General features: G+C 38.2%; 1 protein-coding gene across 5 annotated transcripts in view; it reads right to left on the bottom strand.

The window, feature by feature from the left end:
* FRY (FRY microtubule binding protein) overlaps positions 1 to 20,472 on the bottom strand; it is a 314,584-nt gene that overhangs the window by 129,350 nt on the left and 164,762 nt on the right. For all 5 annotated transcript variants that reach the window (XM_058547971.1, XM_058547972.1, XM_058547974.1 and 2 more), the window contains exons 9-15: positions 19,130 to 19,222; positions 18,937 to 19,035; positions 17,172 to 17,273; positions 7,263 to 7,366; positions 6,698 to 6,806; positions 4,953 to 5,039; positions 164 to 335 (exon numbers count right to left, since the gene is read on the bottom strand). In XM_058547971.1, the coding sequence (XP_058403954.1) occupies positions 164 to 335; positions 4,953 to 5,039; positions 6,698 to 6,806; positions 7,263 to 7,366; positions 17,172 to 17,273; positions 18,937 to 19,035; positions 19,130 to 19,222 (766 nt within the window). The remainder of the gene's footprint in view (positions 1 to 163; positions 336 to 4,952; positions 5,040 to 6,697; positions 6,807 to 7,262; positions 7,367 to 17,171; positions 17,274 to 18,936; positions 19,036 to 19,129; positions 19,223 to 20,472) is intronic.

Below are 20,472 nucleotides of genomic sequence, written 5' to 3'. Positions count from 1 at the left end.
TATAACAAAGCACAGCATGAATCAATCAAAACAATTAATGTTGGAATGTCTCATCAGCTACTTTTACGATGAGTTTTTAAAAGCTTATCTCACTAAGGGTAAGTATCTATTGGTCATGTTAAAGCTTAATAAGGCCCAGCTCTAACACATTTTTGAAACCCACCAATCATTTTGGCTTCCTCTTCAGTTAGCGTTTTACTCAAATATGTCTTCTTCACTCTCAGGGTGTTGCCTGAAGGGAGAACAGCTCCTGTAACCGGCATGGGAGGGTCACCATCTTTCTGCTGCAAGCTATCGGCTATTACCAAGAATGCTCGTAAACCAATGTTCATTCTCTGTGAGAGACAATATGTTCACGATAAAAAAAAGACCCAATTATTATTGTGGAATTAAACCACCAGTCTTTGAGAGAAGTTAAATTTGGCTTGCCATCTTGATTAGTATGGGAAAGTCATTTAAACGGCACAAGAGTTTAGGTCAAACCCATGAAAATAAAACTAAGTTTCTGTCACTGTTTGTTGCTGCATCACAAGAAAACAACTGGGAAGATTTCCCCCAAACGTGGAGGGTATGTTTGAGATGGTCATACGTCACATTCTGTCTGGGGATCCTGGATGCACCTCAAAGGGATAGGCAGTCACCCTCTGGAGCAGCTGCAACTGAGGTAACTGAGGTACATAAAGGGCTCTATGTCTCCTGGAAGGAGAGAGATGCCACATGCGTTAATTCACGAAGACTGAATGAAAACAAGCAAGAGTTCTAAATGTGAACCACAGAACAAACATCGTCTGCTCTAAATTGCAGGTTGTTGACTTAGATTCACAAAGGCTGGCAAGTCTGAAAATAAATTTTAAAAATTCAGTGCCACAGAACCTGTTACTGATAGGAGCATACAAGCTTATTAGAAGAAATGCCATTCTGAGCCAGATCGTTATCTTCTTTAGGCTCATGTAAGGCAAAATATTGGCTCTGAAAGATGACTCAGTAAGATAGTTGCTCCCTAGAGCGATAATATTAAAAGGTCAGAAGGCATTAAAACATCTGTACTTCCTTAAATAGCCATGTGTAAAACATTTACACTCATTTTAAAACCACATGAAGTAATCAGTTCCCAAAGTAGACTACTCTCTACAGCAGAAAATAATTACTAGTACTAACAATGATAATCTAGTTACAATTTATTGAGTCCCTAAAATGCATCCAGAATTACTCATTAACTCTCCTCTTTCAAATAGCCATGCAAGGAAAGTATGATTATTCCCATTTTTCAGGTGTGGAAACTGAGGCCATATAACTTGTAGGTGGGAAGTTATATGTCCAAGTCAGGTTTGCCTGTATCACTTATTCTGTGGTACATGATTACATTTTATAACATAAAGTAATATTGACTTCTATTCATTGTAAAACTATTTATTCAGGCTTTAAGGAGTAACGAGATTTCAACCAGGATTTAGTGAACAGTTCTCTGGCTTATTTATACCCACTCCAAAGTGTACTTTATGATTTTATGGCCTTCAATAATATTCTCTTTCCACTTTCTAGAATGAAAAATTATTAACTTTAAAAAATTTCACTGTATATCCAAGTCCATTAGTTCCCACATTTATTTTAGTAGTTCTTTCATGAAATGTTTTCTAGGCTTGTGTATTTTTCTAAAGATACAGCAATGCTTTGGGTGAGGAAATACAATGTTTAATCCAGGAGAGGCAGTACCAATAGAATACCCATGGATTGATATAGATGGTCAAGCCTCAATTATTTGCAACTGGATTATCCAATTTATGAACCATCCTCGCCAGTTCTCTTAGTTTTACTTCCCTCTGGACAACACTAAGGGCAGAAGTAAGATGGGATAGTTTGGGACGTATATTTTCAACTTAATTTCAAAAATAATTTCTTTTTTGTATTTTATATAGTTCTGCATCATGTCTCTCCCTTTTACAATTTGTCTGGTCTTGAGAAATTACTCAGCCTTCCCAAGACCAAGTCTCAGCTTCTTTTCTATTTTTTTTTCCCCCAAAGTCCCAGTAGATAGTTGTACGTCATAGCTGCACATCCTTCTAGTTGCTGTATGTGGGACACAGCCTCAGCATGGCCGGACAAGCGGTGCGTCGGTGTGCACCCGGGATCCAAACCCGGGCCACCAGTAGCGGAGCGCACGCACTTAACCGCTAAGCCACGGGGCCGGCCCTCAGCTTCTTTTTTATAAAATGAGGATAATATTACCTATTGGTCATACCGGGCTATAGTGAGGATTAAAGAAAACGTCTGACAAGTTCCTGCTGGTAAATATATACTGTAGGCGAGAATGTCCACTTCATTTTTTTAAAGTCAAGTTTATTGAGATATAATTCATATGTAGTAAAATTCACTCCTTTTAGTTGTATAGTTCTTTGAGTTTTGAGAAACATATATAGTCAGCTAACCACCATCACAGTCAAGATACAAAATCATCATCCCAAAAAGTTCCCCTGTGCCTTTTTATAGTCAGTCCTCTCTCCCAGCCCCAGCACCTGACAATCATTATCTAATTTCTGCCTACAATTTTGCCTTTTCCAGAATGTGATATAAATGGAATCAAAGAGTACATAGCCTTTTATGTCTGGCTTCTTTCACTTAGCGTAATGCTTTTGAGATATTGTGGCAATATCAGTAGTTTGCTCCTTTTTATTGCTGAATAGTATTCCATTGTATTGATGATTCGCAATTTCTTTAGCAAGTTGTTGAACACGAGTTGCTTTCCTATTTTTAGTGATTACGAATAAACTGCTATAAATATTTGTTCAAACCTTTGTGGACATATGTTTTAATTTCTCTTGGAAAAACACCTTGGGGTGGAATTGCTGGATCATATGGTAAGTGTATGTTTAACCTTATAAGAAATTGCCAAACTGTTTTCTAAAGTGGCTGTACCTTTTTACATTCTCACTAAAACAGTATGAAGTTCCAGTTGCTCTGTATCCTTCTCAGCCTATCTCATTATAGTCTAAATTTGCATTTCCCTAATGACTAATGATGTTGAACATCTTTTCATGGGCTTATTGGCCATTTGTATCTCTTCTTTGGTAAAGAGGCTGTTCATTTTGCCCATTTAAAAGATCATGATTTTTATTTTCTTACTGTTGAGTTGTGAGAGTTCTTTATATACCCTGGATAGAAGTGCTTTGTCAATATATGTTTTGCAAATACTTTTCGCTCTACACTTTATTAACAGTTAATATTAATCTACGGTATCTTTTAAAGTGCAGACCTTTTGTTGATGATGTTCAATTTATCAACTTTTTCTTTTGTAATTTATGTTTGTATCCTAAGAAATTTTTGTCTAAGCGAAGGTGACAAAAATTCTATCTTATGTTTTCTTCTGGAAGATTTATAATGTTGGATTTTACGTTTAGGTTTACGATTCATTTTGAGTTAATTTTTGCTTACAGTGCAAATTACGGGTCGAAGTTCCGTAACATCTATGCAAGTGGATGCCCAATTGCTCAGCACCATTTATTGCAAAGACTATCCTTTATCCACTGAAATAACTCGGAACCATTGTTCCCAAGCAAGAGAAGACTCTACTATCTGTGCTCTGGGCTTCCTTCCAGCCAGAAAGCCCTGGCTTTGCACTGGATTTACCTCCTTCCATTGACTAGAGCCATTTCAGAAGCCTGTGATGTGATTACACACGAGACAGAAACTCCCATTTTGGGGCTTCTTGGGCTGTCTATAGACATGTGGCAACCTTAGCACCAAGAAGAGAATGCAGGATGTGGCGGGAAGAAGCTTGAGGATACCAGGAGACCTGCCTTCCCTTTGCGACTAACCAGCTGCCTAATTTGAGCCTCTGGGCTCTAGGCGTCCTTTCTCATTGACAGAATGAAGGAGCCAGATAATATCTGATGACAGGAACAATCTTTTAAAAAAAATTGTTATGGTGTGCAATTTATTTCACTTTTTTTGCTTACGAGTTTGTAATATCACAATAATTTTGCAAGGTGATCTAGAAAAGTATTCTATCCATTTTAGTATTAAAAAAAAAGCTGAAGTTCAGAGAGGCAAATGTCACGTAGCTCGTAAAAGTGGTAGAGCCTGAGGCAAGTAGCAAATCCAACTCCACTGACTTCGGGTTCAGTGTTCTTTTTACAATCTTAGAGGGAAAGGGCTGCAGAGAGGCAGCTTGCCAGGCATATTTCTGTTGGCCAACTATGTTTGGCCCCACCACTCCACGTTGTATATCATGCCAATTATACTTTGGCATGCCTGGCCTTTGAGTTGGGACGCTGCCACAGGAACATATATTCGTACATTATTTATTTAATTCCACTACGTTTTAGTATTTTATTATTACATGTATTTGTTCTTCTCTGTTTCATCACTTCCCAATATTCAACCTGTTAATCTGCATCAAAATAGTTATAAGAAAAAGCACTCGGGGCTGGCCCCATGGCTTGGCGGTTAGGTGCGCGCGCTCCGCTGCCGGCAGCCGGGGTTCGGATCCCGGCCGCGCACCGACGCGCCGCTTCTCCGGCCATGCTGAGGCCGCGTCCCACATACAGCAACTGGAAGAGTGTGCAGCTGTGACATACAATTATCTACTGGGGCTTTGGGGAAAAAATAAATAAATAAAAATTATAAAAAAAAAAAAGAAAGAAAAAGCACTGACTTTTCTAAAATAAAACAACGTGACTGGTAGTGACAGATGATCTTTTTGGGCAAGGTTTACTCTATTATACAAGAACAGAATATGGTAGCACATCAATCTTTCATCATTCTAAATCTATTCATCCAAAACCTTACTTCTGAAATTCCATCATCTCTACTATTTAGTCAAATAACATGGACAGAAATAAACAGAAGCCTTTTTAGAGAAAACATCCTTCGCACCATTCCCCAAAGTTGCAGAGCAAAAGTATGGCTCTGCCAATGCACACTCTGTTAGGAGCACATAAGAGGATCATTCATACCTCTGGATTGAGACTGAAAGCCTTTGCTGGTTTTCCCACACAAAGAAAATCAAAAATGATTTCTTTCATTGCAAAATCTAAACGTTCCTGTAGTGAAAAAGAGAAAACAAAGCAAGTGTTAAAATACAAATTCAACGTAAAATGTCTATTTTCATCATATGCACCAAACAGGTGGCTGCTCAAAGAAGAGAGGTTCTGCTCAGTTTTACGGCTCACAGGGAATCCCTGAAGGAGGACCAGGCCCATCTGAACCTGTGGTGGAGCTGCTTCTGTTTTCGGGTGGCGTGCAGAGATGCCTGCATTATATGATATACGTAATTAGCCCCTAAAGCACAGAATGACTAATGACAAAAAAACAAAAAATGAAAAACCAAAACCCTTGGTGTGTCTGGGCTTATACACAGTCCAAGCTCTTTTTGCTTGTACTGCAGAAGCTAACTTCTTGAAACTCAGTTTAAAATGTATTTTTGAAAATAACACTGCAAAATGACCATTTTCTTCTTTTTCTACCATTACAAGTCCTTTGGCTTGTATTGTAATAGACAATTCTGCAAGTGAAATGAATAATCATCACATAAGACATATTAAGGTTACTTAAATGAGAAAGTTTAAGCTAGATTCTAATAATTCAAGACAGTGGCTACCAAGATATGACAGGTTTATTTTATATAACGTATTCCAGAATAATCAAAGCCCATTCTCAGCCATATGATAACTACGTGTAGAAAAGTTACATTAATTCATCCGCCTGCAAAGCAAATAATATCCTTTCCCTAAGTACAAACATTAGAAGCATTTCACTGTACCAAACACACAGAGAGATACCATATATTCAGTAGCCTGTGAAGTAACAATTGAACCTTAAGTCTTTATGTCAATATCAATTGTAATTCAACAGTATTTTCATGCCTATTATTTCTCTTTATCCACACAACATTCTGAAGTATACTGGGCAAGCATTTTCACCCACACTTTGCAGATAAAGAAACTGAGAAAAAAGATGTTCTCTGACTTGTTTAAGGGGATAAAGCTGACACGTAGCAGAGGTTGAAATGGAAAAATCGTCTTTCCATGTTCCTCTGTAAATCACAAGGAAGTCCAAGTTGGAGTAAAACCATTTACTCACGAAGTGTTTTAAAAAGTCAAAATCTTAGGTCTAAATGGTACATTAAACACTGCAAACTATGTTTAATATTGTTGGACCCAATGTTTAAGTAAATTAGTACATGTAAAGTGCTTTGAACAGCTCGTGGCAAAGAGTAAGTGCTTGAGAAATGCTAATATTCCTATTGCATTCTTCTTTTTCACAGGGTGAAAGTTAGAGCATTATTATTTACTCCTCAAACTTCACTCAAGTCTCTTCTTTTGATTTCCTCCAAACATCAGACCCTCTGCTTCCTCCTGCCTTAACAGGATCCAGCACAGAGAACCAGGAAAAAACAGGGACTAAGAGTCAAGAGACCCTTTTACTAACAGGCTCTGTGACCTTACATGAGTCACTTAAACTCTGTCTCTCAGTTCCTTCATTTGCCAGATGCTCAAAACACTTGACGTACCCATGTCACGATTTGTTTTGAAGCAAAAAGAAAATAAGCTATGTGTGAAAACACCTGCAAAATCATTCTGAAAAGTCTATACATGTAAGATATTATTTTAGACTCTTCATCTGTTCATAATTCATAAGAAGGAGATCGGCTACTTCAAGGCAATTAGAAGACTCTCACTGCCAGAAGCTTCTCCATTACCTGGGCAATGAACTGGATAATTTTCACAAAGATGTTCAGAGGCATATCCCTTGGTACCACACCACGGGACCCTTTGGGGAAAAGTGTTGTGATGATGGTTATAAGACGGCTGAAAGATAAGAGGAAAAAAGAGAAAACAAGCAAGATTGGCTGAGCTCCAGTTCTTTAAGGGAAAATGGCAGATGTTTCATCTTATCTAAGCATCAGAGAGAATTCAGAAAAAGAAAACAAACCACTTCATCCCTTTTCCATTAGCATAATTACTCCATGAAAAGTTTTTCTGGAAAACTGAGGGCAGCTGGAAAATTATAGCTGTTTCCTTTGTTAAAGTGGCAAATGCAGCCCTGGATACGGAACTTGGCAGTCTTGGCAGAGGCTGGAGTTTCAGTAACGGCTGCTGAGCCAATGACTAAGGAAAGCCTGAAAATGTCCTTAGGACTTAGACCTTTTAGAAACTGTCAGTTTTGAATGGCTTCTAATTTGGTTAGTGCAGGTAGCAATAAAACAAAACACCCTCTTCACTGGCTGAGTGTGTGGTTACCATTAACCCAAGGCAGCTCCTTACCTCTGAGTAGCTGTGTTGCTTTCACACTTTATTCGAATCATGTAAACCCAAAGTAATCTGTACAGAGATTCCAGTGCAACTCGAGCCATCTTGGGGTCTTTATTCTACAACAGAAACCAAGATGTAAGATTGCAGATTAAATGGTGATGTATGGAGATTATACTTTTCTGAATGCCTGGAAATGGTGGGCCCCAGGTGGGCGGGCAGGGTGCCTACGAGGCACACTGCATCATCTGGGACTTACAGGGTATTTGCCTCCCAGTGCCCTTTGGGCAAATAATCTATGAGGAGGGATCCAAATAGCCATAAGGGCGGGACAGAGTAGTTCTTGGGGAAGTCATGTCATTCTCTCCTTTGCCAAGGTGAATACGTGAGATTGCCTTCTTCCTCCAGCCCTAGGGAACTCGTATCCCTAGCACCAGGAGAAGAATCAATCTGTTCTTTCTATTGTTGATTATGCCCTTGTAAACACTGCTATTGCTTTGATTCCCCAAATCTTCCTCCTCATCTCCCATCTAAATACCCTCCAACGTTTACTGAGACTAATGTGTAGTAGCTACTGTGTTCTAGAACCTGAGACATAGAGCTAAAAGATAATCCTTTTCTCTAAGATGTTCACAATCTATGGGGGATGGGAGAGGGATAATAAACAATCAACTCTAAAACAGTATGAAACACTGGTAGGGAAACACAGGCTGGGAATTAGGGCACCCTATGGCAAACTCCAGGAACAAGGTCAGAAAAAGTTTCCAGGGGCAGACAAAAACTCAGATGAACTCAACCCATTCATTTCTCATTCATTCATTCAACAAATATTTGAGTGGCTACACTGGGCCAGGTACTGTGCTTAGAACTAGACACTTTGAATGGTATTAAAAAAATGATGAGGAGGGAAGGAATTTTAGGCAAAGGCAAGAGCACATGGAAGCTAAGAAAGCTGGTGAGAGGGTCATGTGTGGGAACCCGGGAATAGTTTATACGCCAGTGCATAGGGCCAGGTGAAGGAGCAGTGGCCGAGGAGGCTTGAGAGGAAGGCAGGGGTCACACGCGGGACCCCCATATGGCATATTAAATAAGGGTTCTCATGACAGTGACAGGAAGCCACTGAGATCAAGGAGACCAGGTAGGAAGTCCCTGCCTGCAGTGTGGGGAATGGAGTAGAGGCAGGGAGACCAGCTGTGACACAGCTGCTGCCTTCCAGGCAATAACAAATAGGCGAGAGAGGAGGGAATTGATTCCCTTCCCACTGTCCTGTCTGACACGTATTATATTCCTCTGTGTTTAAAAATCACGGATTGGGTGGTTTCCCTGATGCCTATGGGATCATGTTAACATTTCTTGGCATGGCATTCCTGACCAGTCAATATGTGGCTCTAACCTATCTTTTCTGCCTCCCAACCTGTTATTCTCCCACGAGCTCCCTGAACCTAGCTAGGCCACATTCATTCCATTTTCATGTCAGGAGTGGGTTCCCCTCAATGCCCCCACCCTGCATCCTTCTTTTCTACAGGTGAACTCTACTCCTTTATAGTCAACTTGAATGTCCCCTCCTTCACGCAGGCTTCTCTTTTCCTCCCCAACATCCTGAATCCCATTAAAACTAATTATTCCCTCCTGAGTGTCTCCTGACCCTCATACAAACCTCTGGCACAGCCCTTTAAATCTTTACATAGGGTCTTGTTTAGATATCTGAAAGGAAGGGCATTTTACCCCTGACATCTATTAGAATTCCTGCCATTCTGCAGGGGACCGAGGAATGTCTGTGAAACGGTCTGTCAGCGTCACTCAACTCTCTTATAGGTCTTTTGTTTTTATGCTACTTCTCTTCCCTTATTCATTTATTTACCTTGTCATAGTTGTTTTAGCTGTTTTATTCTTAGTGTAGATAATTTGGGTACTGATTTTTGTAGAATTCATAATTATTTGGAGATTATCAAGGATAAAGTTCACCTTAAACTATTTGCTGAATAAAGATGAGTCACATAAATAAATTCTATGGAAAAGACTATAAGGAGTAGTTTTTTAGATTGAGGAAAGATAGATTTCTTATGTCTATGCAGTCTTAAAATAATTTTTTAGTGTGATCATTACTATAAAATTCTAAATTTCTATATGCATTTTGGTTTCTTTCTGGATTTCTTTTTTGTTCTATTAGCCTGTCTATTCAGGTGCTAATACCGTATCATTCGAATTTTTGAGGCTTTATAACGTGTTTTACTATCTGGCACTACCTTCCACCATCCATTGCTCTTTTTTCTTTTCTTTCTATTTTTAGTTTTTTTCTAGATATTTTGAATGTTTATTCTTCCAAATAAACTTTATAACTACTTTTTTGAGTTCCAGGAAAAAAAAGCCCCACGTTTTTAGAAGCATACATTTATACACAAAGGATTATTCTTTTGCCTGTTAGTAAAACACATATGATATACTTTATAATTTGTCAAATGTTTTTGCTACATTAAGGAACTTTAGTAAAGTACTGAACTAGTAAAGTTGCATTTAAAGTATTCTATCATTTAAAAATTTGGGGAATTCTAATTATCTTTCCTCCAATCACTCCAAATCAGCAAATGTCTATGATGTGCTTACACGGTGGTTAAAAGCAGACTCTAGACACATACTGCCTGGGTTTGAATCCATCCTTGCTCTGCAATTTATTAATGGCGTGGCCAACCTCCGGGAAGCTCCTTAATCTCTCTGGGCCTGATTTTCCCCATCTGTGAAATGCGGATGATAACCCTACCTCCCTCCTATAAGTGTTACGAGAATTAAATGAGTTAAAACATATAGGGTATTTGGTACTGTTCCTGCCCATGGTAACTATTATTACGCATAAGGCACCAGGATCCAGCAGCAAGCAACAGAGATGTAGTCCCTGACTTCAGGGAGCTTCCATTCTAGTGGAAATTTCTCCTCCTTTGTGAATTTTTCTTTATCGGTATAGTATATAAAGTATTTTATGTTTCCATAGTGTATCATTCAAAATTCTCTCGTGTGCCTTATCTCATGTTGTGAACCTGATGGGGTAGGATGAGTATCATCCAAACTTCAATGAGTAGCTTCGCTGAGATCTCTAGTGTAAACAATTTTTATTACTGTCTTCTGTTTAACTTCAATTTCTTTTATACTTTTTTCTGACCCCCTACCCATGATTATCTTTTTGGTGTATCTTGTTGTGACTGATGTTATTTCACTCTTAAGACTATGTTTGAGATTGTCTATTTTTGCTCCCAATTGACTCCTAAAATGATTTCCTCGCCTCTCTTCCATTCTCGGCACTGACAAATGATATTCCTAAACTGTAAACGTGATTGTTTACTTCCCTGCATTTAAAGTCCTTAAGTGGCTTCTAATCACATCCTGGACAATGTCCAAATTCCATGATGTGGTGCATGAGGGGCCTTTCATCACCTGGCTCCCCTATTACGACCTCCCGCCTCTACCTTGGGCTAGTTGCGCCCTGTGCCAGAACATCCCTTCTGCAACTCCCTGAATGCCTGGAATGCCTTCCTCCTCTTGGTCCACTTGGAAAATTCCTACTCCCCGGCAAGATGCAGTTAGATGCTACCTCCTCTGTTACATTCCCCTGCCCCTCCGCTCCTTCCTCCACCCCAGAGAATGCCAAGTGCCCCTGCTCTCTATCTTCTAGAATGTTGTTCTCTCCCTTTGCTTCTATGTTGACTACCAGACTGTGAGCTCCAGGAATTTTGGTTTGTTCATCTTTGTGTCCTCAGTGACATACAGCAGGTTACCAGTAAATATCAAATTAAGAAAAAGCAAACTGTGAGTAGTAGCTGAACAACTTGATGCATAAGCCAGATTTCTTTATACAGAACTTATACAAAAGGCAACTCTTGGTATATAGCTGAAGCTAATCTACATGATATAATGATATTACTAAACATCTTACACTTGTATGGCATTTTGATATTTCAAAAGTGTTTTCACATACCATGACATCAATTGAGGGATTTTATCATTGAGAGAGGCCAAAGGACTTGTTCTAAGTTATGAGGCTAGTAAATGACAGCTGGGATAGGAACTGACTTCTGCTCCAATACGTACTGTTTTCTCAGAAACTGGAATGTATACGTTACAGGGTGCTTACTATATCAGGCATTGTCACCAATGCTGCACATATATTAACTCCAACAACCTATGAAGTAGATACTGTTATTGTTCTTAGTTTACAGATGAGGAGATCAAGGCACAGAGGGGCTAATAAGTGGCAGAGCCAAAATCTGAGCCTAGAAAATCTGGCTCTAATGTCTTTAGAGCATTAATTTTTCCACTTCAGTTTAATAGTATATAGAGGCAGCTCAAATATGCTACTGGCACCTACCAGACTATACTCTACTTGAAAACAGGAATTCTTCCTCATTGTCTTTGTATTCCAATAACAGCTAATGTAATAGGGGCTCAAGATAAGCTTTCAGGGTGTAGACATTTTTGGCATATGTCTCAACCACTGATTTCTATGTCAAAGATCTCTACTTCAAGATCAAAAGACTATTCTTCCATTGGAATCTGCTTCTCCATTAATTAATTAACCAACAATTAATTAATTTATCTATTATGCCTCTGAGGCTACATCAATAAAATTGTTTAAGAAACTAGTAGGCTTCAGAGTGGATCTTCCTTATATCCCTGCATCTTATCTTAGTGCTGGTCACTGACACACCTCATGTGACATGTCAGCCTGCCCAACACCATGCCCACCTTCTTTAAATTCTGCTTTTGATTTACTTAAAGCAATTCAGTGTTAATAGTAACAAGTAGGGAGAAATGAATTCATGGATGACTTGGCTGTGGATGGAGTCATTGGACAAACCAATGTTTCTCAAGGTCGATCAGCTGACCATTTGCACCAAGTCACCGGGGTTTCTTATGTAGATTCCTTGGCTGCACCTCAGACGTTCTAAACCAGAATCTCTGAAGGTAGGTTTCAAGAAATTGCATTTGTAACAGGCTTCCTTGGAGATTCTCATGCACACTCAGGTAAAGATCTATCGACGTAGATTGATAAACAATTTTAGTCAATTTTTGACCTTGTTATACTCAAATACCTTCTTGTCTTCTCTTCCATTTCAACTAAAGCCATTGGAATAAATCTATTTCTTTCTGCTATATTTCCTTTCACATCATAGTCAACAACTTTCTTCTTTTTGGCATTTCCTTTTGATACCTGAATCAATTTGCTTTGATCATAATTCACTCTTTTTGATGACTGTATTATCCAAATAACATATGTGTTATCATTTAGGATAATCTCTAAAATTACCGTACCAACAATTTACAGAGATTATTTTTCTATTCAATGGCTAAATAATAAAGGCATTCACGGAAAGTAATACACTTGTCATCTGATCACCAATTTTTAGACCCAGTTTACATGCACTATTAGAATTTATAAATTCTACTTTGAAATGTGCCTTTGACAGATCTGAGACATAGATGATAGGAGATTTTCTCAAGTTTACAGAAATGAAGTTAATATTAAAGCAGAATAACTACTTCTTGAAAATTAATATTTAAAAAAGCTAATACTGTACCATTTAAATTTGATATTTACAAAGAAAATGGTAGTTGTTTTAAAATAAATGGTGCCATACATTTTAATGCACTCTAGCAATGACTGTGGAACCCTTAATATATTACTCAATGTCTCCATTTATAAAATAAAGATATTATTAATACTGTTACTATTATATGAAAAGGTAAATAAAAAGCATTCCTTCAACTTAATTGTGATTATTACACACAAATATATATTAAGTGCTGAAGACAAGTTTCTTCAAATATATTTACGGCAGCCACGCTTCTTTTGAGATTCTCAATGGAAATCAAAAGACCTTCCTTGTACCCTCCCTCCCCTGCCCCTCCTGAATGCATCATTCTCTATCATAATATCCTATTTGATGTTCTTTATAGCAGTTATCACTATCTCAAGTTTTTTTCTAATGCATTTGTTTACTTGTTTACTGTTTATCTCCTCCACTAAATCACAAGGTCTAAGAGACCAGAAAGTGTTACTATCTTATTCATCACTATTCCTAGCACCTAGAATAGCACCTGGTACACTTCTTGTAAAGAATTGTTGATCAACTGACTGACTGAATAAGTGAATATATTCAAGTCTTAGCGCAAGCAGTGACTGAGCTGAAAGGAGAATCGTTTTTTTTTTTTTTTGTGAGGAGATCAGCCCTGTGCTAACATCCGCCAATCCTCCTCTCTTTTTTTGCTGAGGACGACTGGCCCTGGGCTAACATCCGTGCCCATCTTCCTCCACTTTATATGGGACGCCACCACAGCACGGCTTGCCAAGCAGTGCATCAGTGCGCGCCTGGGATCCGAACCTGCAAACTCCGGGCCGCCGCAGTGGAGCATGTGCACTTAACCGCTTGTGCCACCGGGCTGGCCCCAGGAGAATCATTTTTAATTCTGTATTTTGGTTTCTAAGACTATGAAACTAGGCTGACTAATGTCTAACCTTCAGATGAAGTATTGCTATCTGAGCAAAATTTTTAGAAAAACATAAATAATATCCAGGAAAGCATAGGGAGAGCTCAATGCAGCCTGTGACATTGCCATGATAATCCATGACAAGGTAGGTAAAGCCCCCACCACTAGCCTGGCTCATAATAGATCTCCAATTAATGAGAGCTATTGTTATTGTTATTAACCAAAGAGTAAATACATTTCTTAGCTTTTGAGATTTCTTTTTTGGTTTTGTTTTGTTTTTGTAATCTGGACCTCACTGGTGTATTATATCCATTATTATAAAAGAAAAGAAATAAACAAATTCTCCTAAGCACATCCATTTTGAAGGATAAGAAGCTAGCATGCAGTTATTACGAACATTTAATAAATACTACATTTTAAAGGAACTATTAATAAGTGGGGATTCATAACAAAAATTAAAAGTACCATTAAATCAAGTTTCCAAAACATATTTCCTTTCATTAGAATTAGGTATATTATGGCAGATGTGAAGGAAATGTTTCATCTTTTTATAGCTCAATATGTTCAGACTCTGACTTAAAATATATAGAAGAAAAAAGGAGGTCACTGCTGACCAAGAGCTCCTGAAAGATGTCAATGTTGTGGCGAGAAGGTGCTGTAAATTTCTCATCACTTTACAAGAGTATATTGCTAATATATGGGTTCACCAAGTTAACTAAGTGTAAATAAAGACTTCAAGTTTGTGTTACCAAAGCAGCGTGCTTCTGACAGAGTGACACTGAGGATAAACCAGGTCACTGATACTAAATGAGCGTTGAATCTGAGAGCTTGTTTACTTTGAAAGCAACAGATTTTTCATGATCATACACACTCCTAGTCTGCTATATGTCAAGCTGCCACCTTCATGACTCAGCTCTGCAGAACACATCAAAGATGGCTACCAAGTTCAACGTGTAGGGTTCAAACACTAGGTTCATTATACTTAAGCATGTGTAGGGGAGGGGGAGACAAAGGGGAAGGATGCTGGAGGGCAAAAGGGGGAAGAGGAATGGGGGAAGAGCTGGTTTGGTGGTCCTTTATGAAACGATATAATTGGCTCTGAATCCCATAAAATACTGAAGGTATTCAAGACAAAGTATACTTCTGAAGCCATGTTAACTAACATTATTCAGGTATTTCTTCCCTATTGAGGACTCGTGAGTAGGTTTGGGAGGTTTTCTGTATATTTATGACATTTTAAAATGGTTCCATTTAAAACTTACTGGGTTTAGTTCTAAATATAGGTGAAACAATTTTATTCCGATTGCAATTCATCGAGGATATTTTTATATCTTTTAGCGTTGGGATGATGAATTCCAAGAATTTATTACCCATAAAGTAAAATATCATTGCCTTTACTTTGCCTAATAACGACCTCTTTCATGCTTCATGGGGTAGCAGACTCTACAAATGGCACAAGTATCTCCCTACTCCCAACTTTTACATCCCTCACTGTCTGGATCATGCATTCTGAAACTTCATTACATATCCCCCAAGGAAATGCTAAGCTCCTCAAAGACAGGGACTTTATTCCATACCTAGTTTTTAGACAGTTGACTTCCCCTCTTTCCCACTTCCAGCACCTTCCCTAGCGTCTCACACAGGGGCACTTCATAACTACCGTGAGTTGAACTGAATTATGGATGGGGTTCAATCTCTCTATACTATTGAGTCTCTATATTCTTTCTGACCTTATTGCCTTTCTCTTTTAGAAATCCTAATGTTTGAAATGTTTGCATGGGGAAACACCGTCAGTGTGCAGCCCCACTTCTCTCTAGGGCCATTTATAACCCTATTATTAAGTCCTTTCGGTGGGCTTTCACCAGAGCGCCAAAGAATATTCTAACTTTGAAGCAATTAAGTTCCCGAGTAAGATTATGCTGCTATATTTCCAAAGCAACTTTGGATGAAAAAATTTTGGTCTTTTTGGCCTTAACAATAAATTGTCATGTGAGATATTATTTTAATTCTAAGAAAAATTCATCACAAACATATGTAGCATAATATATACAGAAAAATGCACTGTGAACGTTCTTAATCATTTCCTTTTTGTTTTGAACAAAATGACCATTTTCTATTTGTGTAACATGTAAAAGAAAAAAAAAAAACTATGTTTAACTGAAAGTAATAACTGGATAACTTAAAAGTGCACCACATAATAAAAAAATGACATTGGGCTGCAGGTTAGAGGTGAATGACAGACAGATAAATCCCTAAATAAAATATCCGAAGGTGGCCATTATATAATGGTTGATAACCCTGAAAAGCATTTTGTTTTTCAGAATGCTTAAAAGCTTAATTCTATATCCACTGCTATTATGTTTCACTCCCAATTTGAAGAAAATAAATGATTCTAATCGTGGATTTCACAATCAGCTTTTAGAGCCAATACACAGTTGGTGCTTAAAACAGCTCTAATGCAGATTACTGTGTGATTATGGTACATGCCAAAATAATATAATTAATCTTAACCACTTCACTAAATTAAAGTGTTTCAGAAAAAAAGAAGACAAGGCAACACGTATAAGCACATACAGGATTTTACAACTAAATATAGTTCAAAAATTTTAAAGAAGCAAATATCAAACTTGTAAAAGAAATTCAATATCTTTGGACACAACTGGGAACAATCATGAAAAATACATGCTATTTGCACTTATGTTAGGGATGGTTTTCATTTAGTTGTCTTTTATCAGTAGGTCACTAAAACCTAAAATATGTTTACCTCTTTAAAGTTATCAAGCCAATTTTAAAGCTAATCATTACAGTTGTTTTAACTGCAGGTTCTTCAATTTCAGGGACCGTGACTTTATTCCTCATATCACCCAGCACCTGTGCTGCCTACCTGAGAGCAGTCATTCAGTGAATGCTTAGGACTGATCCGACTGTCATGTGGCTCGCATAAAATACCCTCAAATAATCACAAGTAACAGTGACAGGAAATAAGTGTTCTCTGTTGCTAGCTCAAACCTCCCACAGAATAGAACTTTTTCCCCTAAATATTTCACTAGGCTGGAGGGGGTAGAGGAAGGAGGGAGGAGGTATAGGTGAGCTTCTAAAATTAGTTCACATGCCTCTGCCAGTGAAGAGTGTCCTCCATTTTTAAAAATCATTTAGATGAAATGTGACAATGGATATATATAAAGGTAGATTTAATTCTACCTTTAAAGTGACCCTTATTAGAAAAGATTTTTTCCCAAAATTTGAAGTCATTTTTCTTATCCCTAGTCACCTTCTAAAACTGACTATGTTTAATAAGGAGAACCCGTATTAATATTTTTTTCATTATTCCAATAATACATCATAATTCCCCCACAAACATCAGGAATTACTCTCAGAAGCACATATACCAGCCTAAGACTCATATATATTCTTATAAAAGACTTTTTTCAGCCAACAAATACTAACTTTAAGGTTGGATAAGCAGTTGTTTAGGAAAATGTGCCACCTGTTCAGGAACAGCTGTTTCTGACTGACACAGAGCAGACAGGTCACCAGGGGGTACAGGGCCTGAGGAGAAAGAAGATGGGTCACAGGATGATTTATATTTCAACAAGCCAGGTAACACATGTTCTCTGGAACCACTACCTACCCATCTCCCTCTGAGGCTGTATGGGCCAGAATAAAAAGGATGCTTTGTAACACAACAAGGCCCTATGGGTGCCATGCAGAGGCGGGCATTTCACAAATGCTTTCTGATGATGATGAGGATGGAATAATCTAGAGTTATGTATAGTGTATAATAAGTGTCATGTATAATAAGTAGAAATCCGATTCACTGATTTAGTCTTCACTTATGAATTAAAAACAAACTCACTATCCTGGATCACTCTCAATCTTCAGAAAAAAGCAGGAAGATATAGTAATTTTGAAAACATTATTAGCTTTTTTGTTCATAAACCTCTATTAGTTTGTCCCTGTCTTAGAGGTAGGTGTATATATTTTCTTTTGCATGCAATCTTCCTGTAATTAAGGAAGATTCCTAAAAGAAATGTTATTGCATTGGTAAATTCCTCCAAGACAAATTTAACCACAGGAGGAATTTGCTTACGACCGAATAAACAGAGGTGCTACTGTGCTTTTCCTGTCTAACTGGGCTGGCTTCCCGCAGCAACTGGAGAAGACAGAAAAGCTACTGAGCGGCCGCCCGAAACACATAGATGCAGAATCCATCACCATTTTGCCAAACCAGATAGACAGCATACACTTTTATGGCTCCCCAAAAATTAAGGCTAGTGAAGATTTAAACAAAAATGTAACTCGCTCATACATTAACTTGAATTTGCTAAAAACAATGGCCACAATGAGATTCAGGGCTAAGCAATCCACTAACTTAGTTTTAAATTGACTTTGAACTACTGCTGCTACCACTGAGTGCAACTCTAATTCCAGCCAGCAATCCAAAAAAAAATATATATATATATATATACAAGCAGGTAGTCACAATGACCACAGAATATAGACAAATGAGCAAATTTGTCACCGTTGCCAGCAAAGCAACTCTGAGGACGTGCTCAAGTAATGGTGGCAATGTTCATATTTGAAGACTAGTAGAAACTGTGCCAGTAACCAGCTACCTAAGGAACTTGCTTCCTCTATACTATCGCAATTACAGCTGGTATACTGCTTGCCGATTCATAAACCAGAGCTTTATTTACCACTGAGGGCAAAAGGTTGTGGTAGTTTAAAAGACTTTTCTATATTGCTCTTCAGGACAAAAGCTTTCGCAGCCTCCAGAGAATCTTTCCTATGGGCAACTCTCTGTCTCCCAACTCTCTTTCCTGCCTGGTTCCATTTTGATTCTGAATATCAGGACAGTGAAGGCTCCTGGGGTTTGAGAAGAGAAATTGTTATAAACTTCAGCTTTCAGATTGGGAAAAAAAACTCAGGAATTAAAACAAAAATCAAGTGAAGCCAATATTGAAAATAGACAACGGAATCCTTAGGACTAGAAGGGTCATCTCAGGTGACATGGTCTAATCCCCTCATATTACTGTGACTCAATCACGGTCAACACTAAGTGCAAACTCCAAATTTTGAAATGCTAATACTTTTTGAGGGAGCTGTAGGTAATTCTCCCATCTGTGGAACTCTTATGACTCTCAAATAGATTTCCGCCTAGGAATTTTAGTCTCTGCAGTTTTGTGTTTTGGATTTTCTCACAGTTACTAACCAAGGAATGCTTCTTTCGAGAAGAAAGGTCCAGCGTGGTATCATATAGGCTTTCAACGAAGTTTCTAAGGCAGGGAACATTGACTTCATTTTTAACAGCCTGAAATAGAGATGCATGTTAATATTATATTAATGAAATTGTTGACTCTCTAATCCAATTTAAAGAAGTTCTTAAAAATGAAAATGTAACTCACAGCAGCAACTGGGACAAGAATTTCAACAAAAAGCCCAGCCAAGGCATGCTTAATATCTTTGTCTTTGACCTCAAGGAAGTAATGGGCACATTCCTAGGAAGCAGAGAAAGAGTAAAGGGAGGGAAAATAGACTGAAATGTGTGTATGTAAACAAATTTAAGTAAATAGTTCTTAATTCAATCATACATACTAACATAGTGTATTCTATAATCTATTTAAAAAATCATTGGATTCAAGCATTTATATTCAAGTTTGCAATAGCCCCAATGACATTTTGCAAGGCTGGTTTTCTCACTCTCCTCCTACTTCTATCTCAAATCACTATGCTGAAAGGACAAAACATCTATAACCAGCACACAGACATTCATCCACTGACTTAATGGTTGATTCATTCAGTCATTCATTTCCAACAAATTTCTATTGACTATCCTACTGTGTGTGGGGTCCTGAGTCCTTGGTTAACCCACAAACACAGATCCCCAGTAAGGTAAACATGGGAAGAGAGGCAGAAGACATTAAATGTATTTTAGGTCCTGACAGCCCCGGGCACAGAGCTGTTTACTTGTTAGCCCTGACATTTTAGGTGTGTTTATTATTCAGATAGTTTCATAAGCAAGTCTGGAATGCTTCCCTTCCCATCTCAGACAAGGAAACCTTTGGAATAGTTCCTCATGCTAAGATGCCTTTGCCTGTGGACTGCTGTCTATGAAAGGGTATTTTTGGTTGCCCAGGGAATTATTTATCAAGAAAATTGGCCTGTTCAAAATTCTGCCAGCCTCCTTCTCTTTCCTGGCCTTTTTGATAGTAACTTACTGTGGTCTTTGTTAGGTATTGTTTGCATGGAAGAGTCCAAGGCTACATGTATTTGTGATGACATGTTAATATCTATATTAGCTATTACCACTTATTTTTAGTCAACATTGGGGCCATCGCCAACAACAGGTAATAAAGTCTCCAGTCTATCAATGTCATACTAAGACATCGGTCCAAGATAGGCATTGCCAGCATGGAAAGCCATCGAGACAGTTTTCCCAGTACAGAATGGAGCTTTATGGTTCCCATAACTGTGGGCCTTTTCCTACATTATTTTGCATATGTATGTAAATACTCTCTCAAATCATCATTCAAGTACACAGATACACAAATTACTAGTATGAGAGAGGGATAAAAATAGTTAACAGTTACTGAGTGCTTACCATTTGCCAACAATCCTCAGAATCACCTTCTAAGGTCAGTGTCATTAACACCACTTTGCAGATAAACTAAGTGAGGCTGGGAGGGATTAAGTGTGACTTGCCCAAGGTCACAGAGCTGGTAAGTGCTGAACCTTGAATTCAAACCCA

This window comes from Diceros bicornis, chromosome 9 (assembly GCF_020826845.1).
Source record: "Diceros bicornis minor isolate mBicDic1 chromosome 9, mDicBic1.mat.cur, whole genome shotgun sequence".
In the NCBI taxonomy this organism is placed as follows: Eukaryota; Metazoa; Chordata; class Mammalia; order Perissodactyla; family Rhinocerotidae; genus Diceros; species Diceros bicornis.
This window is presented reverse-complemented; position numbering and strand designations above follow the sequence as displayed.